Genomic DNA, 26,715 nt, shown 5'->3' on the forward strand with positions numbered 1-26,715 from the left:
AGTTAAGAAGCTTGGTTGTAACCGCAGGCTTTGTATCTATTGGGTCCCGGGGCATAAAGGCCTAGAGGGAAATGAGACACTGAACGAAATAGCAAAAGAAGGTGCGAGACTTACAAAGGATCAAATAACGAAGGTATTTAAACCCCTGCGCACAATTCAAAATTAACTAGGAGAACGCATGCTAAGAAAGGTGAATGGGAGATGGCTTTAACCAATTGACTTTGTAATACATTGTAATGGAGTTGAGTAATAATTATGGCGTAGCCTTAATGTACATAGTTTTCCGGTTCATTAACCAGTTTAAAATTGAAATTTCCAAATTTATTTTTAACTTTTTGACTGAAGTGAGGGCGAAAAACTCTGTAACTGCGCTCTAAGAGTGGCTTTTTCAGAACAGGATCTGAAGCAGCGGTTTTAGTTATCAGCGGAACCAGTCCTTTAGATCCAGATATTCCAGCATAAGGGCACAAAAGGAGATGGGAGGGAAACATCTCAGGAATTCCAGAATGGGCTATGCTTCTTCGACATTTGAGTTCAAACGCTTACACTTTGGCAGGCAAGATGAAACTCTGAACGGTACGGTAAATGGACAGCGAGACTAATACCCGATCTAAAAAAGTGGGTTGAAAGAAAGCACGGTGAGGTTAACTATTACCTTACATAGTTTTTGTCCGGACATGGGTCTTTTCGCAAGTATTTGTGGCGAATGGGAAAAGTGAGCCAACCAAACTGCATATATGGAGATTTGGTTGCTTGGTTAAAGTGGCGATTCTTCCAGAATCCAACTAGCGCTTCCGCACCGTTTTGTTGCCACATCCTCGTTACCAACTTGCTTACCAGTTATTTACAGCTAAACTATATCCAGTCTGTGCGGTTTAAGAAAGAACCTTATTAGGTTGTTGACGTCTAAGCCAGACAGTTGTTCTAGACTCTCTGGTTGGCCGAGGTTTAACATTCTGTCCCCCCATAGGGCAGCGCATTCACAGAGGAAATGGAAGATAGTTCCCTTTTTCTCCAGTTGTTTACAACTGTGACAGTTTGTATTGGGAGGGATACCCATTTTGGCTGTTTGTTCTCCCACAGACCAAAAGCCAGTTATGATTGCCGTTAGTCTCCAGGTGTCCCGTCGTTTCATGCTTATTAATGTCGACGATTGCTTGAGGTTGTAGGTAAGCCATAACGTTCTGCTAATTTTGCAACTCGTCTGGTCTTTCCATCTACAATCTGCGATTTGGAGGTATTTTAGGGAAATTGCACTCTTGAACGTTGCAAGAACGTTATTCAAAGCAGATTCCCCTCTTGCCAGTTCATCTGCTTTTTCGTTAACTTCAATGTTCCGAAGTCCCGTTACTCAGATTAAGGTAACTTTATGGTTTTCACTCAAGTGGTGAGGCTTTTCCTACTTTGTTCCACCACTTTAGAAGTTGTAGTAGCCGAACCCCCTGCCTGGATTGCTGTTGGGCTATCCGAAAGAATAGTGATATTGCCCTTAAAAGAGAAATCTGTGATTAGTAGCCCACAAGCTTCCCCAACCGCCAGTACTTCCGCCTATATGAAGATACTGAGCATGAAGATGAGGAGCACACCTTCTTCCCTCACCGGCTTCTTCTTGGCACACCGAAAGAACAGCTCTGCAATGAGCTATTGGTGTACTTAAACCTGAAGAAATAATCGAGAAAATGATGATAGACGAAGAAAAATCGCGCAAATGCTAGATATGTATTTCAAACTCCCTGATATTCAAAATTGCATACTCAATTTTATTTTGCAACTTCCATTTTCTTAAATAGATAATTTTCAATGAAATGCAGCTTTCAGTACTTAAAAACTATTAGCGAAATGTTTCCACTTCCTTTAATCAGCGAATTTTGCTGGGATATTTAATTTTTATTTTATGTCGCTTATTCATTTATTTTGCATTCTTACTTCATTTGCCCAGCGCGCCCAACATAATTACGAATATGTCCGACGCAAGTGCAACTACGCCACGCTTTGTTTGACCTGGACTAGCAGCGCCATTGTTGTTGTTTGCGCTAATGCTAATGTCAGAGCTGTAGTTGTTTTTCCATGTAAAATCGCTAAACCTCGTTGGCCTGGTAGGTAGGTAGTCCTATTTATTGACCTCGTTGCTCTACGCCTGCCAAGTGACATTGTTGTTGTTGCTGTTGGTGACTCATGCTTGCCGCCAATGTGGTTTCAAGCTGCGGCCAAGCTATTGCTGCTGCAAGTAAATGGCGTTAGTGCTTGCGTTGTTGTATTGTTGTTGTCGTTGTTGTGGTTGCACTTTGATGTCGCTTGTGCTTGTTGTTGTAGTGGCTGTCACTATTTTGTTGTGGTTCCTTTGGGTTCGGCCACGGCGCTGCTTGCCTACCATTGTGCTGTGACTGGTGTTGGCAGCGGCGGCCACTGTTGTAGTTGCAGCTCAATCGCCACCATTTGCGCTTCTTTGCCAGGCACCAGTGTCGTGTCACCAATGCCATTTAATCGCATTTTCAACACATAATCAGCACTTTCCGCTGTGGTTGCTTGCAACAACGCTGTGGCATGGATGGAATTACTGAAATAAAAAGTAGAAAAAAACAGGGTTGAGAATAATAAAGTGTTTTTGTTTTTTTTTTTGTAAATGCTCTCGAGCGAAGTGAAATTTTTGTTTGCTTTTGAATATTAGTTTTTTTTTTCACTTTCATAGTTCTTAGATTTTCATAAGTTTTTTATTTCACTGCTGTAAAACATGAAAGTTCTTAAATTTTTTTTTCTAATTTTTTTTTTTATTAAAATTAAATTAAGACTCGCATCCTGCAAGCGCGACCTCAGCGTCGTCGATCTTAAGTGGATTTGAAATTATCGCACAAAATGCGCTCCAAGCATCATTCAAATGCCAGCTCAGGCTCTCGAGCGTTCTTATTTCACTAACTACCCCTCTCGCGCGCGTTTCCATATCTACTCTACTTTGACTTTGGCTTTTCGTATGGATTTTATTTTCGCGCTGTGGCAAAGAAATGCGTTCAAGTGATGCCATTCTTTTAGTTTTCGCTTTTTTGCATTTTTGTGGCGGCCACTAGTGGCACAAAACAATGCACTTGCAAAAGAGTCACAAGCACACACATACACCCACACATACACCCACACACACACACACACACACAGACAATAGTATACTTACTCATGCGCTTTTAATCTAATCCAACATTCCCTAGTTTGCTCCAGTTGCTTCTCAATATGCTTTGAGTGCGCCTCCTCCGCTGTGTGCCTGCTGGCCTTCTCCACGCCTTTGTGCGCATCCTGGCTATCGATGGCGTATGACTCGCCGTCGTCGTAGTTCACGCTGCTTCTCTTATGAGCCGCTCGTCCACACGCATCACTGAACGCATTGTCCTCATTGCAGTTGCTCTTAGTGTTAGTGTTAGTGTTGTTGTTGTTATTGTTGTTTTCATTGTTATAGTGTTGGTTGTTGCTGTTGCTGTTGCTGCTGCTGTTATTTGTGCTTTCGTTTTTGCATGCTTCCAATATGAGTACCGCATCAGCGACTGGCTGGCTCAGCGGCACTGCGATATGCGCGCCCTCGTCACCACCAAAACTTAATATGGGCAGGCGATGCGCCACCTTGACATGCCGCTGTAGAAGTGATGATGCTGGCGAAATTCAGAGAAATTTAAAATTGAAAAGGATTTAATGGCATCGAAAAAACATAAAAGGCATCTAACGGCAATAAAAAAATAATTAAGGAAATCATTTTATAGACCGCCGCTTTTGCATGTAAGCAATTTTTGGGGGCTGCTGATGCATGAGAATAATGAAAAAACAAAAAAAAAAAACAAAAAAAAAAAACAAGGCATATCACTCACACTGGCGCGATGAATGTCATTAACCCTTAAACGACCTTGCCATTAAGCTGAACTCAACTCTCTGTTCCAACTTCACAAATCCTAAAGAGCGACATTTTTCTCGAACTTTAACTAAGAAAATAAAACCTGCTTGAAGTGGCAAATCCGTAGATGCTGCTGATTCATTAAAGAGTTAAAGCATTGTTTGAAAGCTCAAGCACCAGTTAAGTTTTTTCTACGTAAGCTGCAGTTTCATTTGTCATCATCTGTCAATTTGCCTACCTTTCGGTGTGTGTCTGTTTTTTTCCAGTTGCAGCGGAGCAGTATAAAAAATGCAGTTAAGCTTTAGCAAATTAAAACTATACACTCATATTGTTGTTGTTGTTCAACTAAGTAATTGAAAATTTATCGAGCAAAGGCATATATTTGTGCTGCTGAAAAAGTGCGCGAAGCATTTGACTAATTGAAATCCAGGTTTTCTGTTTCAGTTTCTTTAATGCGCAAGAATGGTCGAAATGCAGGTATTTCTGTGAATCATCTGTTTCTTTAGCACTGACAACTATTTTGCGCACAAAATCTTGACTGCGCGTGGGTTCACATCGTCGCGCAGCGAAATGAGTCACTGTGGATTTCAGCAATATTTGGAACTCTTGCAATTTTTTTCCAAAGTGAGTGCTTTATTATCTAAAAGTCCGAAATACAGCACCCATCACGCGTACTGTGGGCAATTTTCCGCAAAAAGTTCATAAGACTGGCTTGCCGCAAGGGGAAAACATTCACGATTTCTGAATTTCGTGCGATGCGTAGAGATGAGAATGCCGCGAATGTGGCCGAGGGTTTGGAACTGAAAAACAGCTGCAAAAACTTTACTTTAGCGAGGTAGTGAGGCAAGACGGGGGGTTGATAGTGCGAGAATAGCTTCTTAAGTTTTTAGGTATGACAACGACAGTGTGAATATGCCAAATTTGACACTATCCTCGCAAGACCTGTGAATTTTAATGGTAATTGTACTCAGAACGATTGGTCACACGACTTCTAAAATATTCATCTTGATCAAAAATGGAAATGGGAATAACATTTTCATGCGAATCATTTTTACAACTTTCAATATGTATTAAACCAGCAGTAGTGTGTCACTCAATTCTCTTGAACTTTTGACCGTGAAGTACAGTCTTGAGTCAACGGGTTTGGAATTGAAGTTGTGGTCGCATTTCGTGACGATCGTCCATGCGGTCTTTGGTAAATTTGTATCTACATTAAGAGACTTAATACAAACTGCTCTAGATATACTTTCTAGATGGACAGAAAAGTGTGGTCTAGGAGTCAACTCAGGCAAAACACAACTCATATTGTTCACTAGGAAACACAAAATCTCTCAACTAAGTCCAATTAGGGTCAAGGGGGAAACTCTTTTCATTCTTTCTTTGTTTCGGAAGAAACCAAATACTGGAACTTACCATAGGTAGGAAATTGACTTGCAAGTCAAACATCTTAGAAAAAGTTAGGAACGCTAGCCTGTCTTTTTATGCCTGTAACAAAGTTTTAGGCAAGACCTGGGGAATTAAACCTAAGATAGCTCATTGGCTTTATACTACAATTGCCAGGGTCATTCTTCTATATGGAAATGTTGTCTGGTGGTGTGCTTTGCAGAAAAAGTCCTATTCTGATTTATAGAGTAAGGTGGAGTTAGAGATCAGCGGCATTAGTAATATATGGTGTCATGAAAACCATGCCATCCATGGCTTTGGCCATAATGCTAATTTTGCCGCCTTGTGATCCCTTCTGCAAATATTCAGCGGCCTGCTTCGCTTTAAGGCTCAGAAGAAGCCCACAATGGAAGACTGTCACACATGGACACTCAATCATCTTACACACGGAGGAATTGATTTTTGTATTACACAGTTGCTTTCTGGACAGGATTGCTTCAAAGCATACCTACACAGGTTCCATCTTGAGAATGATCCGTAGTGCCCCGAAGAACAAGAAGCGATCCCTAGGTCCCTAAAGAGAGTTCTTAACACAATGTACAGAAAGGAATGACAATAACAGGTGATTGAGTAATAATATACTCACATCGGCCTCCTAACGTACTACTTAATGGTGAGGTTCCAGGAGGACATACTGTGGGGTTGGGTTAAAGTCCCACACCTTCGGCTATAGGTTTTTGATGCTTCCCCTCCTCCAGAAAAAAACCATCTTAAACTCCTATACGGATATACCCAGTGATTGTAATTATCACCTTTCTATGCTTTGCTTTCTCAGTGAAAATCCCTACTAGACTTGATTGGCTTCAATAAGATCCATCACTCAATACACCCGTTAAGATCAACACGGATGGCTTTAAAAGGGGCACCAGTGCAGGATCAGGATTATGTTGAGAAGAGCTTTTTATCAGCAATCCTTTAAACTACCGAATCTTTGCAGTGTTTTTCAAGCGGAAATAAATGCTCGCCTTAAAGTGGTTAGAGATAAACAGAATATCGTCAAAAGATATCTGCATTTTATCAGACAGTCAAGCTACCCTTCGGGCTCTGGATGCATTCCAAATAACATCAAGGAGTGTTTTACATTGTCGTGAATCTCTTAATGAGACGGCCGATACTGGCATTATCTTATGCTGGGTTCCAGGCCGCAGAGATATACCAGGGAACCGTAAGGCTCACCAACTTGCAAAAGATGATACTTGTATGCCAAGCATAAGTAATTTTACAGGGTTACCTCTCGTAACTTGTAAGCGTCTTGTTATGAACGCACTAAACAATTCTGTAAATCAAAGATGAATTAGTGCCAATACTTGTGAAATTGCGAGCCAAACATGGCCAAGGCTAAATCTACGTCTATCCTAGAATATTATAAAATTGAGTAGACTTCAAATTAGGACCTTAGTAGGGGCCCTTATAGGACATTGTCCCGTAGGAAATCATGCAAGGAGATTGCACATGTCCGGCTCTAGCCAGAAGCAATAACCGATATTTAAGATCCTACTTCTAAATGAATATGGATGACCTATACACTTTAAGTATCAACAACCTTTTACGCTTTGTGCAAAGCTCAGGATGGTTCAATCTGGAAGGCGAAATATAGTCCAGCTCCTACGACTCAAACATAGAATTGTAGAACTAGAAAAAAAAAATTGCTCGGCAGGTGAGAGATCGTATTGTCGCATGATGTTGCACGTTTTATACAGGCCTCGATTTGAACTGATTGCAACTGATTTTAATTTTGTTTTGACTTCCATAGCGGGAACGTGGTCGGGAGCTACCTTTATATCAAAAATTACTTGAGCTGAATTTTAAATTTGCAGACTCTAATTTTTTAATAGAATTACCTAAAAAGAGACTTCGTTGATCGAGGAACCAGCTTTAACACGGATAACAATGTCAGCCTTGAAATCCAACGGAGTATTTCTCTTGCCAACAAATGCTACTTTGGACTAAGTAGGTAATTGAGTAGTAAAGTCCTCTCTCGACGAGGTTCACTTAGGACTTAGTACGAAATTGAGTAGTAAGGTCCTCTCTGGACGAAGTCCTGTTTGGACTAAGTAGGAAATTGAGTAGTAAAATCCTCTCTCGTCGAACAAAACTAACACTCTACAAGGCTCTTATCATGCCCGTCTTAACGTATGACGCAGAAGCGTGGACGATGATTTGGCTTAATACTCGTAACCAACCGTTTTAAAGAACATCCTGCAATGCGTGACTTTTGCCCCTGGTGGGCTGATTGATATCTTTTGAGAGAAAAGACTAACTCATGTCAGATTTCGGTGGCCCTAGTAATTGCCATAATCGGCCGTCGTAACCAAATGGGTTGGTGCGTGACTACCATTCGGGAGTGCGTAACTTGAAGTTCTCTCAATTTGAGAATCCAGATGACACCTAAAAGTGAAGCCCAAAGCACTGATGAAATTCGCGAAAAGCGTTGATAACCTAATAACTCAATTCACAAGGGATCGATATCCATCAGGTGTCATTACAAAACCAAATGGCTTCAAGCCAGCTTTAATGACGCAACCTAAGTTACGAATAATCACACATACATTCATTCATGAGGATAATTTTCTTAATATAATTTTCTTTCCTTACTCAAAAATTTAAAACCAACTTACCATTAAAAATGCCGTTGCAACCGTCATAAGGACATCGATAGTGCGTTGCAGCTTGACGAGACTCACGGCACAATGAAGTCGATTTCGAATGGGACAAATCAGATGGCGTTGAAGACAACGACGACACTGACGACGTGAGTGTCATTACAGCAGCGGACGGAGGGTCAGAGCTGAATGAAGAATTAATGGAAGTAGCAGCGGCAGGTTGATACGCTTCAGCGGGCACATCAGCCATTGAAGGTAGCGACGATTCGTCGGATGCTGATGCTGATGAAAACGATGATGACGCCAGGGACGATAACGAACGCAATGACGAAGTTATTGACGATGGTTGCCCCAAGCTGGTCATTGGAGATAGCAGCGCATTTTTGTTTACGGTAATGGTAGTCATTTTTGTATGTCGTTGCTGCCTTCTGTGCTGTTCAACTGTTACAGCTAAATCGTTTGGGTCCAGTGAGCTGGAGAATACACCGGAAGAGATTGAGGATGCAGGTGTTAGAATCGAATGTGATGAGTCAACAATGTCGCTGCTGCTGTTACAACTGCTGTTGTTGTTGCTGCTGCCATTGAAGGAGGAGGAGGAGGAGGAGGAGGAGGAGGAGGAGGAGGAGGAGGAGGAGGTGGAGGTGGAGGAGCTCTTTCGAATGTTTGTTGAATTGCTATTGCAGCACATCTTCAAATTCATAGTAGGAGACAAGGAAGCTGTTGCTGTTTGCCAGCAGCTTTTGTTTAAATATTCAATGGAACGGCTCAACGTGTGACCGCTGGAACGTCGTTGGTCCACAGAGCGCAGTGCCGATGATGGACAGCTGCAGTTTTCATAATTGCTGTTGTTGTGGCTGGCAAAAACGCTTTGAGGCGGTTGCGGGCTGCGCTGCCAAGACGGACAACGTTTCACGGCGTTGATGTTGCTTGGTGGGGGTGTTGGAGGGGGATATGTTAGCACTTCTGCTACGCCAACACATTTGCTGCAACCAGTTAAATACTCTTGTTGTTGTTGTTGTTGTTGCCACGTACTCAATATCAGTTGCGGTGAATTTTTTCCATTTCGTGCTTCCCCCGCTTCTTCTTCCTCTGCTAGCTGGCGCTTTTCGCCTGCTGGTTTCTGCTGTTGCTGAAATGTTGCGCCGTGCTGCGGCAGTGCCGATAAATCATTTGTAGTCGGTGTCGTTGCCGATAAAAGCTTTGACATGGCATTTACGTGTGCAACATCATTTGTTGCTGTTGAATTTAAAATTGTTTTCTTTGCTGTCGTACAATTCAATGGCATTGTCATCGTCTGCGTACGCGCCGGTATTTCCGTTATTGTTGTTGTGGCTGTTGTGGTTATACCTTCGTCGGAGCCAAGTGTCCCGGCGCTATTGTTCTCGCTCAATGTCGAGTGGTTTTGCGAATCTTTTAGCACTCGCTCCACATCCTCGATGGCATTGTTAACAGATCGATTTGAAGATAATTGCAATGTGTGTGTGGGGCACGCTGCTCTAACTGTCACACCAGTCGCTGGGGCCGTTGCACCATCCGCACACGCCAATCCATTAACACCGCCACCCGCCCTAATAAGGCTGCTACTCAACTGTCCATTCCTAGTCGTTTGTGTTTTTGCTGCAAGACTTGTGGAGAGATTCTCCATGGACGCTGCTTTGCCACGCCATAACTTCATTAGAATCTTTTTTCTGCTGCTCTCACGCTTCACTGCGCTCCCACTGGCACTGCCCTCTGCGTCAGGAGCTGTGACTGCTGCCTCCGCTCCCCGGCCAATGGTCGCTGCCTCCGTCTCCGTTCTAAATCTAAAATGCCCAGGCTGTCCGCCACCAGGCGCCACATCTTGACTTTGACATTGTCCCTCCTTTGTTGTTTGCGTCTGTCGCCTGCGCCAGCGCTTCTTCGCCTGCACTTGCTCTTCGCCAATGCTTTGTTTGGCCGCTTCAGCGCGCCGCAAACGCCGACTCATCACTTGCGCTCCCTCTCCGAAAAGCTTCTGGCGCAATTTGTCTTCATTGGTGCTGCACAAATTGTATGCGCCCGTGATGGCTGTATAGATTTGCTCGGCAATTAAAGCGCGCTGTGGCGTGTAGCGATCCCGACAGACGGGACACTTTTCTGCACGTATGCGGCAGTTGAGACAGAGCAAGTGTCCATTCTGGCACTGCATCGCCGGTGGGGTGATGGTGTCCATGCAGACGGGACACTCGATTATGGTCAATACGGACTGCACAATGGTGGCGAGACGCTGTAGGGTGCGTGGCATCGGTGCACAGCAAATGCTCTGTATGTGTCGATGCGTTGGGGCGGGGATGAAAGGAGACCAGAGGCGAAAATGAAGAAATAAAAGCGGAGAAAAAATAGATGTAATTATTTATAATGCGAGTGCGGATGTACAAATGAATGATTGAATATCTACGAGTAGGAATGAAGTGATTGAGTGCTGAGTGTTGAGTGCACTTGCGTAGTTTTTCGACTAGTCATTAATCATAATTACACAGCACAACCGGGGAGAAAAAATATGGCATGACAGCGGCTTATGGTAAAGGGTGGCAAGAAATGACAGCTGCCATATACCTTTTTTTGAAGTTTACGTTTGAATCTTATTTTAGAGAATGGGTGGGGCTAAAAATCCTATTCTTTCAAACCACATCACAAATTCTTTACGGTTGTGGTATAAAATACGTGCAAGAATTTTATACGTGAAATACTGCGGGGAACGTTTTTGGAGGCGTAAGCCGTTGCGCTTGCACGAATAAAATCAACATTACCTAAAATAATAACAAGAGAAAAACATTATTTGATTTAAAATGTTTGTGGATTGCCAAAGAAAAATTCAGTTCTTGATATTCTGAGTCTAATTAGCGAAGCTATCGCATGTAAAATTGAGTTGATAAAAAAAGTAAATCCGATATGGCAAATCGATAAGAATAATCATACTCTAAATTTTATTTATTTATTTATTTATTTATTTATTTATTTATTGTCTTTGAATGGATACATTCTTACAGACTATATTAAGCTAATGTACAATAGTTTATTAGTTACTAAGAAAAGAACGATTTAAGATGATTGACTAAGATGCCATACGGCCATGTAAAATCAGCACCAGAAGAATTGAAAAACATATTTAAATCTGAACATGCCCTAGGAATCGGAGCATTCATCCCATAGTTGGTTCTCGAGAAGCCAATTTTAAAGGTTTCGTACTGTCGGAGCCTCATATTGGGTATATTAAATTGAATTTTACTTAAGAGGGAAGGACAATCAATAGATCCAGAAATAATACGAATAATAAATGAGCACGATAGAATAGACCGTCTGCTATCAAGTGGTTTTAAGTCAATTAATAAACATCGAGAGCGGTACGATGGTACAGGTTCAGAAAAGTTTAAAGATCGGAGCGCAAAACGAAGAAAGACTTTCTGCACTCTCTCAATCCGATTAGACAGACCTATTTGGTACGGTCTCCAAATAATAGCGGCATACTCTAATCTTGATCTAACAAAAGCACAATACAATGTTTTGAGAGTGTGTGGGTTGGTAAATGCAGAACAATTTCGGCGAACGAATGCTAGCATCGCATATGATCGTCTTATGACGTGGTTAACATGGCTGGTGAAATTCAGCTTAGAGTCGAAAATAACGCCTAAGTCTTTAATTTCCTCAACGGATTGCAAAGGTAAGCCAGCAATATTATACGAAGTATGCAAAGTGTTGTTTGATTTAGCATATTTTACGTGAAAGCATTTGCTAATATTTAGTGACAGATGGTTTAAATAGCACCAGTTCCGGACATTGTGCAAGTCGGTTTGCAACTTTTCAGAGTCCCTAACACTGTTAATCACCGCAAATATTTTAAGATCATCAGCATACAACAAGTGTTCTGCAAATGAAAAGCAAGAACCAATATCGTTAATAAAGAGTATAAAGAGGAGGGGTCCTAGAATACTTCCCTGTGGGACACCGGAGGATGCAATAAATGCACGGGATGTCGTATTATCGACGGCTACAACGCAGTGTCTGGACAAATATGATTTGATCCAAGACAAAAACGTGGAGTGTATACCCAATGATGCAAGCTTCGACAAGAGTATTCGGTGCGATACTTTGTCAAACGCTTTAGAGAAGTCTGTATAAATTGCATCAACTTGAGATCTGTTCTGGAAGGCTGAAATGCAGTAATCATTGAAAATAGACAAGTTAGTGACAGTGGAGCGACTTGCAACGAAACCATGTTGGTTGGTAGATATTAGGCCTTTGACAGCAAAATATAACTTATCATTTACTGTTATCTCAAAAAGTTTTGAGACAGACGAAAGCTTCGAAATCGGTCTGTAATTGCTAACATCGTTTTTATTTCCACTCTTAAATATAGGCGTAATGGAAGTAAATTTCCAGTCGTCAACAAAGATACCAGAGGACAACGATTTATTGAATATAATTGTAAGAGGCTCAGCGAGACACAAGCAATTCTTCAGCAAAATGCCCGAAAGGCCATCCGAGTCAGTTTTCGTTGTAGACTTAAGCTTCGTAATACCCTTGACGACATCAGTAACAGATAGGTACAAAGTCCCAAAATTGAGAGGTGAAAAACTATTAGAGGGCAAAATTAGAGCTAAAAAAGTCAGCAAATAAATTGGCAGATTCTATGGCAGAATTTGCATATTTACCATTATAAAAAACATTGTTTGGCACCATTGAGCAAGACTTTTTTGATTTGATGAATTGCCAAAAGGCCTTCGAATCCGAAATAATATTGTTTTCGAAATTCAAGATGTAATTTCTATATAAGAACTTGTTCAAACAGTTAAACTCTTTTAAATGGCATTGAAATTTTGAGAAGTGCATTGGGTCTCCAGACCTTTTATACAGTTTAGAGAATTTGTTTTTTAGATTATTTAGGTGCCTAAGCCGTTTGGTATGCCAAGGTGACTTATATACTATCTTATGATAAATAGGAATGTGCTTCAAACAGAGCTCAGAAACCTTAGTCTTAAAAAAATTAAAACAAGAGGTAACATCATTGTCGTGGAAGGCATTACCCCAGTCAATACTTAATAAAATTTCGTTAAAAATTGAGAAGTCGCATAAGTTGTAGTTAAATTTGATGTTAGGCTCATCGGATACCTCAGAAAACTCATAAAATTCCAACTCAAGAGAAAGAGGAACATGATGTTTATCAGTTAAAGATATGGGAGCAATGCCTTCCGACAATGTGTAGTTGATGTTATTTGAAATGAACACTAGATCTAGGATTCTATTAAGGCTATTATAAAAACCATTGATTTGTGATAAATCAATGCTTAAAAAGCTATCAATGACATGAATTTCGGCTGAAGAATTTACATTAGAAGCCATAAAAGCCATACATTTTTTGCTGGAATGTTGGTACAACTGTCCTCTATAAAGTCGCTGAGTTTGAGGTGATCTGTCAATTAGCTTGTTTTTGGCATTCAATTATATCAGCCAACCGCAGCTGAGCTCTGCGATTTTCGAGCGAAGAATTTGTCTTAAATTTTGAGTTTTGAACGGGATTTCGTTTGCCGAATCGTTGAAAATGTTGCAGAAAGTCTATGGCGAGTGTACTGTATCAAAAACACGGGTCTACGAGTGATATAGGGCTTTTTCAGAGGGCTGAGAAGTCGTAAAAGATTTGCCCCGATCTGGTCGCCCATCAACGTCTTCAACGGGTGAAAACGTAGGCAAAGTCAGGGAAATGGTGCTGGAAACCGTCATTCAAGTTTGAAGAAGACAGCTCGTGGCCTTAGTGAAAAGTCTTTATTATCATGGAAGAGCTTTAGAGCAAACCTGCCGACTAAAGGTTCCTTTTAAATAAAAGATTTTCTTTATTTAGTTAGGGCAAATGACTGCCAGCTACCAGGCTAAGACTGAATTGCTCGCCTTCTAATAGAATGGATTTATTTTATACTTTCTTTTTGTCTTCTCCCCAATAAAATATATACAATAATTACAACTAAACATTGTTACAAGCAAAAATCAATAACAAAATTATAAATTCAAAAAAATACTATACAATAAAATTTTGCTTAGGCTGACTTAAATTTTGCTTAGGCAGACTTACTTGACTGTAAGCTATGGTTTTGCTTTGGATTGAGGTATAATATGACAGAAAAAATGTATTTAGTGTGTGCCATGTGTTTACTTATGTTTTGGGTTTCAAAAAAGAAAGGACAAATAATTTTGTCATTGAAATTAAAGTGTTTATTTGACAACAATGGCATTGACATTGAAATGGTTTAAATAATTTAAGTTTGAGTTCATTTACCTATTAAAAATATATTTAAAGAATTCGTAAGAAGTTTGAAAGTGAAGTGAAGGTACTCTACATTAGCGTGTCTCATGAACCAATTCACAACATTTTACACCATCAATTGGGCATGAGACGAGAGGCGGCTCGACTCGTTCCAAGAGAGTTGAATTTCTTTCAAAAAATTCATCGGAAGAAGGTGGCTGAAGACGTGCCTGAGCAAGTGAATTCGGACCCAACGTTTATCTAGCGCATCAGTGCATCATAACAGGTGATGAGACGTGCATATATGAGTTTGATATGCAAACCAGTCAACAGGCAACAGCCGAAACCCTAAAAACCACGTCAAAGTCGGTCATAAGTGAAAGTCTTGCTACTCGTTTTCTTTAACTTTCATGGTGCTGTGCACTCGAAATTGGTTCCAAATGGCTCTGCGGTAAATCAAGAATATTATTAGGAAGTAATTGGAGAGAGAATGTGCGTAGGAAACGACCCAATTTGCGGAAAGAAAACTCATGGATCTTGCGCCATGATGACGCATCGTCTCACAAGGCTCATATTGTGAACATTTTTTTGATCGAAAACTTGACAAATATCAACGCACAACCAAAGTATTCAACCAAATCTCATCTAATCTTACGTTGGAGAGAGGGGGGTCTCGGCAAATATCACGCAATTTTTTTCTGATTGAAACAAAAGAATTGTACATGCTTAAGATTTCATCTCAAGCGTAATCGTAGTATGATTAAGATCATTCACTAATTCGTTCAAAAGAAAATAATTTCATTCATACTTCGACGTTATACATTACTGCTGTCAAACCAACATATTTGTTTTATACCAAATAGCTCAATTTAATCTGAATTTGCGGTACAGTGTAGCCCGTCGGTTGTTTTCGCGCCACTATGAGCCGAACGCGCTATCGTTCAGGTTGACGTTTGACAATTCCGGACTTTAAAGAACATGACGGAAAATCATTTGCTCCATTTCTAATACGCATACCGATTGAACCGCTGAATGCCTTCATCAGCACGCCTATTGATCTCTATTGCCCAAGTATACGTGATGATTTAGAGAAAATATGCTGCAGTACATGCGGTATTTACTTCTATCACAAGAACTTCAGAGCACAGGCGAGCAGCTCACATTGCACCAGCTAAGCAAGCGCGTATGTACCGCAAAGTGCGACCCTCACGGATTGTCGAAAGACGAGCTAATGAGTTACTGTGCGCAAGCGTCAACGGCTTAGAGTGGCTAGATTAGAAGGAAGTTGAAGGAGCAGATGATTTGACTGATAATCATATGGACTTGTTCGTCCCAATAGTCTCTCTTGAAACCGCGCATGATTCTCCATGGACTGAATTAGAGTAGATATTCTTTTTTTAATCGCAGTAGTTACGATTTAAGTCTTCTATTGTTAAATTTTTATTACACTTATAACTCTCAGCAATATTGATTACTAGTCTTAACTAGTCGTAAATAAAAGCACGAAGCAACTTTTCCTTCTTTTTACAATAACAATCCAACGCGTTTACACAAGAAACCCACATTTTGAAAAATCTCACGTGAGATTGGGGGATGGGGGAGGGGGTTGAATAAAATCTCACGACATCACACCAGGGAGGAGGGAGTTTCAGAAAATTGAAAAAAACACCTCACGTAATTTATGGACGCCCCCTAGAAAAAGGTTTTATATTATTTTAACGTATAAATAAACTGTATGCCAATATTGAAAAAAATATTTTGACCTCTTCATTTTATATAATTTTAATGCAAATCTGGGAAAATATGGCCGTTTACAGGTAGCTGTCCCCTTAAACACGAATTTATTGTTGTTGAACGAATTTTTGTTTACCGTTTTACATACATTTTTTTTAAGGCGTTACCAAAGGGTAATCGTGGGTCGCCTAGGGTACAGGCTTTGCTTGCAGTTCATGTGGTTTTTTGTGCTTTTTTTTGTAATTGTATCCAAAATATTCATTCATATTTTGTGGGCATTCATAAATTTGGTGCTTCCAGAGGGCTACAGTTGCAAAAATTCCTTGATTGCATTCAAGAGCACGATGATGCAGAGGAGGAAAATAAACTACTCTCGAATATACCCACGTATATATCTCAGCCTTTAATGATAAACAGATTTGATTCCGATCACCTACCGGTAAAATTTGTTTTCAATTTAAATTTCAAGCATATCGACAACTTTATAATGGATTACGATAAGACAAACTGGAAGATTTATCGATCCTCATTAAAAAATTCTTTATGTACTTGGTCAACCAACCTTGATCTAATTGATTCCACGGTGGATATTGATAAAAACGTAATAATGTTCAGTGAAAAAATAATAGCAGCTGAACGAAGTTCAGTCCCACTTAAAACTTTGAAGACCAATTTTCTCAAACTACCCCAATACATTTTAAATTTAATAAAAACTAGAAACTATTTTCGTAGGCAATGGAGTCATTACATACAGCTCTCTGACTACGAAGCAGTAAAACATTACTCTGTGCAAATCCGCAAACAGATCTTTCAGTATAGGAATGCCAGCTGGAATAAGAAACTTAGTTCAATTGAAAAGAGAAGTAAGCCATTCTGGAACATTTGTAAAATAATGCGAAGAAAACATTCAGAAATCCCACCTCTGCGTGAGTCAAATAAGACATTAATCTTAAGTCACGAAAAAGCAAATTTGTTTGCATATAACTTTTTAGAAAATCATAAGGTGTCCAATCAACTAGGATCTGCACTAGTTGATACAGCTATAAACCAACTAAATTCGCAAGAAGTAGACACTCCACTAACTGAATACGTGGATTCAGATTATGTTCAGGATCTTTTGCATGATGCACCACTGAGGAAATCTGCAGGGCATGATGAAATAAAAAATATTATGCTCAGACACCTACCCAAAGAGGCCGTGATATATTTTACTTTTTTGATAAACTCTTGCATAAAATTGCAATATTCCCCTAATGCGTGGAAAACAGCTAAAATAATTCCAATTCGCAAGCCGGGCAAGCCAGCAAACGCAGCTGATAGCTACCGCCCTATTAGTCTTCTAAGCAGCTTAAGCAAGGTTTTTGAAAAAATTATCAAAAATAAAATATCCCTGTTCCTAGACACCCATAAGATTATACCAAACGAGCAATTTGGATTTAGACAACATCATAGTACGACTCATCAGATTAAACGAATCTATAATCACGTCAAATCTAACTTCGATCACAAGAAATCAACCGGTTTAATGCTTCTTGACGTTGAGAAAGCTTTTGATTCGATATGGCATTATGGTCTTATTTACAAATTAATAAATTTAAAATTTCCGTTACCACTAGTAAAAATCATAAATTGCTTTTTAAAAAATCGTCACTTTTGCGTGTCTCTGAATGACGAATACTCTGACATGATCGAATTACCCGCTGGAGTTCCCCAGGGATCGGTACTTGGTCCTTTACTGTATATTATTTATTGCTCTGATTTTCCCAAATTAGCCAATTGTTCATATGCTATGTATGCAGACGACATTGGCATATTTTATTCGCATGCGTTTGGTAACCAAATCGTAACCAAACTTCAAGACTTGGAAAATAAAATCAAACATTGGTAAGACGCAAGCTATCTTTTTCAGTAGAAAAGGAAGTCATTGCTTTATACCAAGTACAGGTTTGAAATTAGGTAGTTATGATATCCCGTGGGCCAATACCGTACGATATCTGGGGGTGATTTTTGATAAAAAAGTATCTTTTTGCGATCATGTAAAGTACGTACAGGAGAAAGTAAATTTGACAATTAAAATGTTATATCCCCTAATAAATAGACGCTTAGGCTTAAGTGATGAAAATAAACTAATAATTTATAAGTCTATATTTCAGCCAATAATAGTATATGCCTATCCAGCCTGAAGTAATATCGCAAAGTCACATGTTAAGAAACTGCAAATCTGCCAAAATAAGGTACTTCAAATGATGCTACGACTCCCATGGCATTTTTCCACCAGAAAGCTTCACGATGAATCAAAAACTAAGATTTTGTCAGATCAAATACAAAATTTGACTAAAAGATTCAAAATTCGTTCCAGTTTTTCGGACAATCTGCTAATAACTGAACTTTCTTAATGTTCAATTAGGCCGCGGTACTTAAATGCGTATAGATTAACCCTAGCTTGTAAGATGTATAGCGGAGGTTTTTCATAGTAGTTTTTTCCTTCGAAAAAAAGAAAAAATCGTTTAAAAAACCAAATCTGTGATAAATATATAAATATAATGATGTAGAATTAAGATTTATATCATATTTTGTAAATTGTGCGATAACATAAATATTGTAACGTTTTTCTACTTAATAAACTCTTATCTTATCTAAACTAAACATTGCCATTTACATCGAGCCTCCTTTTGATGGTAACATATCTGGCTATGGCGCAGAAGGTGAATGTGAGGGAGTCCCAGATAATGTTTTCCCAACCCAGCTAAAAAGTTGTGAAAATTGGCTTGTTTCCATAGGTTTGACTCCCGAGAATTTAGATGGTTAGCAGGTCGGATGCTATATCCTGTGCTGACCGAAAGCACTCCAAGATGACAATGAATTATATCATTTTTGACTGGAACCTCTGTGTGATATGAAGATTTTATTTTCAAGCTGAAGCCTAAGATTTTCATTCCACATGTCCGTATTGGTTTCAATATTGCCTTGTATGTGAGAAGCTTATTGACTAGCAAATTCTCTGATTTTTGGTCAAGTAGACAATAAAGGGAACGAAGTTTTATTTCAAGCTGTTTCCGCTTTCAAAAAATATTATTCGGCACATAACACTCGATCAAAATCAATGAATAAGTATTTAGCGTGCTTTGTTGCGGCTGTGAGAGTTACTTTCATACCCAAGGCAGGTAAGATTTCACATGTATCTCCTAAGGATTTCAGACCAATCAGTTTCTCCTCGTTCCTGCTAAAAACCTTGGAGGGGCTGATTGATCTGCACATAAGGAGTGAAATTCCTCGAGGGCGTTTATCGTACGCTCAACATGCTTTCCGAAGAGGCAGATCGGTATAGTCTGCTTTGCGTACAATTGTTAAGGACGTAGAGGTGCCCTCCAACAGAAGGAGTTCACTGTAGGTGCCTTCCTCGACATTGAGGGGGCTTTTAATAATGTCCTCCCGGAGGCAATCACCAGATTGGGTAAACTAGGAGTCGGAACCGAACTTATAAGGCTCATCCACACGACACAACGGTCGTGGCAGAATGGGGTGACACCTCTCTCCGCCGGCAAGTAAACAGAGGTACTCCGCGAGGCGGTGTTCTCTCGCCACTACTCTGGATTGCCGTACTTAGCGGTCTGCTGGAGGAGCTGGAGGGGAGGGGCTGTAAGGTGATTGCCTACGCGGATGACGTGGCAGTTATTGTCAGAGGCAAGTTTCTAGATACTCTGATGGAACTGATGCAGTGTTATCTGAATCTAGTTATAAATTGGACCGCAAACTGCGGCCTATCGATAAATCCTCTGAAGACGGAACTCGTCTTATTTACGAGGAAATACTGGTGCTCTCTGACTCTCTGACAAGGTGAAGTACCTGGGACTCATCCTTGACAGAGGTTTTACGTGGAAGTGAAACATTGAGGAGAGAATTAGGAAGGCAACAGTCGCCTTGCAGGGGCGCTATCGGCAAAAGATGGGGCCTCTCGCCTAAAGTCACTTTTTGGCTTTATAACACGATTATAAAACCAATCTTGCTATACGGAGTCCTTGTCTGGTGGAACTCGCTAGAAAGGATGGTACCAGTTAAGAAGCTGGAGAGGGTACAAAGGTCTGCCCTCATTGGAATCAGTTGGGCGCTCCGTACCACTCCTACTCTAGCGCTTAACGCTATGCTGAATGTGACACCCGTGGGCATTGTATGAAAAACTACCGCTGCACGCGCCGCAATCAGACTAAGGTGTTCGGGCCATAGGCTAGACATAAGTTACGGACACTCTAGCATTCTTAAAAACTTTGAGTTCATCCCTATGGTGCTGGATCACTGTACACCCACGCTAGGTCCGAGCGGACCTTTTTCTACTCACATTCCCTCAAGGGATGAGTGGGCGGGGTGCAACATTTGGTGGCAAGGCATGGCAAACATGTTCACAGATGGCTCGAAGTTGGACGGAAGGGTTGGTGGGGGAGTATTCTGTAAGGAGCTTCCCATCAAACTTAAATTTAGGCTCTCGGACCTCTGTAGTGTTTTCCAAGCAGAGGTATCCGCAATTAAGGAAGCGGTGTACTGATTGCTTACTTCGGTAAATACCGTTAAGGAAGTAAATATTTACTCCGATAGCCAATCAGCAATTAGAGCCTTGGGATCGCTGTTTGTGCGTTCGATATTGGTCGTGGAATGTATGACTTCTCTCTCGATTGCATCCGAATACTTCGTCATCAGGCTCATTTGGGTTCCCGGTCACAGCGGCATAGAGGGAAACTGCCGGACTGATGAACTGGTTAGACAGGAAACTTTGGAGACGGTTACGTCGCGAAATGAGAGAATTGGGGTTCCCCTAAGAACCTGTGGTCTGCTCCTGGAGAGATGGGCCTCGAGTCAACCCAGCGAGCGCTGGGCTAGTGCGCAAACGTGCAAAATCGCGAGATCCTTCTGGCCACGGGTAGATCGGGGACGCTCGAGGGAACTCCTAAGGCTAACAAAGCCCCAGCTCCCGAATTTGGTGGGTATCCTTACCAGACATTGTCCGTTAGGTGGTCATACCGTGAGACTTGGGATTGCCTCAAGTCCGTTCTGCAGAAACTGTCTGGAGGACGAGGTGGAATCATCTCAACACCTTCTTCTCAGCTGCCCTGCTCTCGTATGGCAACCCTGCTTAGTCATCTGGGTCTCACTTTTTGGCGACGCCTGCGGATATAAGCGGTGTAAATAGAATAAATTTGGTGAAGTTCATCAATAGCTTGTTGCGGCTAACTTCGAACGCAAATCAGCCACCGTCGGCGTCGTCGTAAAATGTATGGCCATCATCGTCCCTAATCCCAAGGCTCCTTCTTCCTTCCCTTCTTCTTTTTCCTCTCTCATGTATGGCACCACAATGGACGAATTTTCAATATTTGTCCAAGTGTGCCCTTAGCTGGGGCAGCCATTTAACCTAATCTAACCTATCGTGCTTTGTTTGGGAGACTGGGGTAAGAAGTATCATTGCGAAGCGTAAAAGTTATTTGCGCTTACTTTGTTTTACGCCATTTGCTGAGCCATGTGCTAAGGTTGTCAAGGTTTTGCTGAAGTGAATTTGACGCAGTAGAAGCGTGACTATTTCTAGCCATACTAGAGTGTCATCTGTATATGTAGCCGTATGTGTGCTAGCTGTTAAAGGAAGGTCGGCAGTGAAAAGCGTATAAAGTAGAGGTCCCTGGACACTTCCTTGATGCACACCTACTGTGATTCCAAAGGTGATTCCAAAGATAATGGTAATTTCTTCATTTATTTTAACTCGAAAATGTTTGCTTTGTAAATATGATTTTAGTAGCATAAGGAAATTACGAGGAAGATTCAGTTTGAGTTTGTATAGCTGCCCCTCTTGCCATACCTTGTCAAATACAAGGTGGCGCAAAAGTAACCTTCCGATGTTTTTTGGCTGTAATTTAAAAAAAAAATGAAATGATTCTTCTTGTGGATTATTTGTATTTGGTCTTTTAATTTTTTCACATCAAGTCGAGAATATGATGTCATGTAAATGGCCGCCGCCACAGTTGATTGCCATTTGAGCCCTTTTTATGGCATTTTCCATCACTTTGGCCAAAACTTCCGGCGATAGGTCCTCACATTCTTGACGTATATTGTCTTTAAGAGCTGCAAGAGTCTGAGGCTCGTTGACATAAGCCCGCGACTTCGAAAAGCCCCACAAAAAGAAGTCTGGAGCGGTCAAATCAGGCGATCTTGCTGGCCAGTGCAAATCGCCAAAACGGGAGATTAGGCGCCCGGGAAATGCATCCTTCAGCATATCGGTTGTGGCACGTGCAGTGTGTGCCGTTGCACCGTCCTGTTGGAACCACATGTTTTCCAATCCCAATTCATCAAGTTGCGGCAAAAAGAACTCGTTGATCATTGCTCTGTAGCGCTCACTATTCACAGTAACCGTTTGGCCCGCGACGTCTTCGAAAAAAAAAGGTCCGATGACTCCTCCAGCGAAAACAGCACACCATACAGTGACTTTGAGCGGGTGTAATGGCTCTTCGTGGGTTACACGCGGATTTTAAGTGCCCGAGAAGCGTAAATTTTGCTTATTTACGTACCCGCTAAGATGGAAATGGGCCTCACCACTCATGATTATTTTTGATGAAAAATCATCTTCCACTTGGTGGGGATTAAGGATGGCTTGAGCGTGTGTTAGACGCGATTGGCGGTCAGCAGCTAACAGCTGATGCACCGTCTGGACTTTGTACGGAAACATCTTCAAATCTTGTACCAAAATTCGCTGTAAAGACCGTCGACTGATACCCATTTGCGTGGCACGTCGTCTGGTCGATGTCGACGGCGCTTCCATGACATCCTCGGCTACAGCAGCAATATTCTCTGCAGAACGGCTACTCCGGGGTCTGCCACGCCTGGCAGCATCTTGTGTTGTGCCAGTCTCTTCGAGGCGAGCGGCTAAACGTCGCAGTGTTTCACCAGTAGACGTTGGACGGCGAGAAAATCTGCGGCGAAATTCACGTTGTGCCAAAGTCACCGACCGATTATTGGTCAAATAAATAGTCAGCAATATTCCGCGTTCTGGAGCAGTGTAGCGTAACATTGTTTATTAACGTGTATTTCGCAGGTGTTTACTATACAAATGTCAAAACAGAACTGACATTAGGGGCCAATCGCAGAATTTATTTCTGATAAGAGGATTACTTTAGCGCCACCTGTTACTTGAGCTATTTCTAGGAAGATGGCAACTCAGTATTTCTTATTTTCGAATGTTTCTCTGGCGAAATTTTGTACAGAGTTGACCTGCTCGATGGTGGAATGATGTTTCTTGAGTCGAAGCTGGTGCAAAGGGATAAGTTTGCTTTGTACAGTTATAGGATTAAGTCGTTTTAGCAGGAGTTTTTCGAATGCTTTCAATAAAAGAGGATGCAAACGTATTAGACTTGGTACAACACTTGACAGGTTCTAGTATTTTTTAACAATTAACTAACTTTTCTCAATAACTAAATCCATCAGTTCACTTACTTTAGTACACTTTTGACTTGTAGATTGGGGAATGCTAGGCTATGTAGTCTACAAGGGCCTAAGTCAGTGTTCTCCTTTTCTGCATATGCTTGGAAGCAGTAACTAAACAGTAATATAATCTGAAATTACTACACTTTTTAATTAAATTTTTACATTTGCTTATTTTAAATTTTTAAGCATTGCGTAGCACAATTTTTACTAGAATGTTTTTCTTTCTCAAATGCGAAATATGACTTTTCGACCGCAAAATGAGAGCACACGCAATCTCTGCGAGACCATCACCAGCACTTTGTTGTTATTTCTGTACAAACTACGCCATAATTTAACAACATCATATTACGCATATACCTGCATATGTAGTGCATGCACACATACATCAAACTAGTATATGAAGATGTGTGTGCGTGTGCGTTTGTGTGTGTGAATGGGTGGTTTATATGCACATGCATATGGTAAACTTACCTCCGGGTCACATTTGAAATCACTACCACAGTTCCAGATCAACAACGTGACATGCCCTGATTTGGCTTGGACCAATTTTGCAATATCCGTTATGCGCTGCCCCAACACGTCTTCGCCATTAACCTGAAAATGAAATTTGAAAAATGTTATTTTCCACATTTTGCAAACGAACAAAACACACGCACACAAATGCGCTCATCAAAATATTCCCTGCAGGAAAAAGTTGAACCAGTGAAAGGGATGCCTAATTTAGGACTAGTACGATTTTGCGCAGTCTCCACGCCACTCAACACATTAAAAGCATCCATTGCTTGACACTAACATGCTTTAGCCGAAAGAAGATGGAAGCAACTAACTACAGGTATATATTACAACAAAAAACACATGGCCGTCATACAAAATTCAAAGGGCGAATGATCTGTTAGGAAGCTCTCGGCCAAATATCTCACACATCACTGCAACCTTTACAGGGCATTAGAAAGTAGGGGATCATGCAGCTAGACTCAACCGACCCTTCAATCCTATCTGCAGAAGCTGTCAAGCGGAAGGGGCGAAGGAAAGTCTTTTCCACTACTTATGTGAATGACCAGTGCTCCGCTTTTTTGGTAAGCCTTTCTTGCGGCAAGTTAATGAGATCTCAGACAGCGAGATATAGAATGTACTCCTATACTTGGACCTCACTAAATGGATTAGACTTAGAACAAAAAAAAAAAAAAACACCTCATCATACGAGGACGGAGGTAGTAAACCGGTGCTGGTCACTAATTAGGATTATTTCAGTGGAAATACTCAAATACTCAACCACTTTCACAACAACAGCAACGATTTTGCAATTTATGAACTACTTGGGTACTCATCAGTGTAGTCTTCAGAGAATAATCGTCAAAGAGAAAAGTATTCTTTGTCGCATAATAAAAGATTCTGAATAATTACTCTCACTTCGGGTTGAGGTGGTGACAATAAACATTTTGTTGTTATTTATGTGAGTACTTAATAACAAAAGTTTGCAAAGAGTTTTGTTATCTATGGAATTTTACTTTTCGCCACTTAGTTTGGGTCAAAGGTTTGGTTTTCCATTTCCCACCACGGATTAGGCGATATAAATAGTATACAAAACAAATATTTTTCAGTCCGTTCATCGATATATTCTTACATTTGAGATATTTGAAATATTACGTTTAACCCTTTCGACCCCAACGTTGCCTGTGCGCAACTTCGGCAGTTTAACAGCTTACGGAAAGCGTTCGTTTTGTTTTTGTCTCTTCGTAATAAATGATAACGGTACTTTTATGTATCTACTCAAAATATGACCAAAAAAGTATCATTTTCAGATCATTTAGCAAAGTTATGTTGAATAAACTTGCTGTGCAGAGCAGAAAATATTGTTGTGAAATTCAAAAGAGTTTTTAAAGTGAGTGATTAACTTTTATAATAATGAAAAAAATTAAAAATTGTATACTATGTTTTTTAGCAAGGATTAACTTTACGAAACTGAATTTAAATTTCATTAGTTAAAAATATTAGCCAGGTGAGTAATTTTCAAAGTTGCAATGTTGCTTGTGGGCAACCTTGGGCAACCATTGTGGTAATAAATATTTTTGTATTTAGTTATGAGACCGAAAGAGAAAGCATTGTCAGATGACGATATTGAGAGGAATGTTAACTCTGATTGGGCTGCCTCTTCTGGCGACGAAAGTGATGATGAGATGGATGACATTTCTGCAGTGCTAGAGAAGAATTTGGAAGGAATCTTGCAAAGAGGGGAAACTATAGAGATTGACCTTTTCGAAAATATGATTGCAGAGGAATGTGAGCCGAAATCTTGTTTGGCTAATAATTGCTTTGAAAAAGTTGGCCCCAAGACACTAAAGTAGAGAAAAAGGCCATTTATAGCTTCAGAGACCAGTTGGGAAGAAAATACTTTGAAGGTCGACGATGTGATGACGCCAGTAGAATATTTCTGCATTTTTTTTAATAGCCAAGTTTTTTATTTGATCACACAACAAACAGATTTGTATGGGCTGCAAGAACACGGCACTGAACTCAAATGCACTGTTGGAGATATTAAACGGTATATTGGTATTTTGTTGCACATGGGTGTTTTAAAAGTGCCTCCACTCAAAATAGAAAAATAGCCTCCGCTATAACAGATTCAAAGCCGCGCGGAAAGTTTGAAAAAATAAAACTATGTTTACATTTCAACGATAACACAAACAATCCAAAAAAGGTGATTTGAACTAATGACAAGTTGTACAAAACATGTCCTTTACTAGACAGCCTCAAAGAAAATTTGGGAAAGCTACCCCGGGAAGAACATCAAAGCATTGAGCAATTGCCAGCTACTTTCAGATGCTGAGTTAAAAAAGCGTGGAAGGGGATCTTTCGATGTGAAATGTGAAATCAACAATAATCTTGTATGCGTCAAGTGGTTTGGCAATAGGCCAGTTCAACTTATTCCTCGTGTGAAAGCATTGAACCTGTTGGTATATGCAAACGTTGGAATCCAAAGGAAAAAGCTTATATTGATGTTTCAAGACCAGCGATTGTTGCTTCTTACAATAAGGGAATGGGAGGAGTAGATTTGGCTAACATGCTTTTGGAGCTCTATAAAGTCAACCACCGTTCAAAGAAGTGGTACATAGGAATGTTTTATTGGTGCCTCGGAACATCCGTTACAAACGCTTGGCTATTGTATAGAAAGCATTTATACTTGATAAATCCGAGGCAAAAGCATATTCCTCTAATAAAATTTCAACTAGAAATTGCTCATGAGTTGCTTACTGCCACTACTTCGCTCGAAAAAAGGAAAGACCGACCATCGAATGTTGAAAGAGCTAGCTCGATGTATCGCTGGGATCCCCATCAAGCAGCGTATTTTCACAACA

General features: G+C 40.5%; 1 protein-coding gene across 2 annotated transcripts in view; it reads right to left on the reverse strand.

Moving 5' to 3' along the window:
* Positions 1 to 1,318: 1,318 nt before the first annotated feature.
* Positions 1,319 to 26,715, reverse strand: part of LOC128855853 (serine-rich adhesin for platelets-like) — a 50,294-nt gene continuing 24,897 nt past the window's right edge. For both annotated transcript variants that reach the window (XM_054091061.1, XM_054091060.1), the window contains 4 exons: positions 23,831 to 23,953; positions 7,930 to 10,195; positions 3,164 to 3,632; positions 1,319 to 2,557 (listed from right to left, as the gene is read on the reverse strand). In XM_054091061.1, the coding sequence (XP_053947036.1) occupies positions 2,368 to 2,557; positions 3,164 to 3,632; positions 7,930 to 10,195; positions 23,831 to 23,953 (3,048 nt within the window). In that variant the 3' untranslated portion in view covers positions 1,319 to 2,367. The remainder of the gene's footprint in view (positions 2,558 to 3,163; positions 3,633 to 7,929; positions 10,196 to 23,830; positions 23,954 to 26,715) is intronic.

The sequence above is a fragment of the Anastrepha ludens genome, chromosome 2 (genome assembly GCF_028408465.1).
Source record: "Anastrepha ludens isolate Willacy chromosome 2, idAnaLude1.1, whole genome shotgun sequence".
NCBI lineage: Eukaryota > Metazoa > Arthropoda > Insecta > Diptera > Tephritidae > Anastrepha > Anastrepha ludens.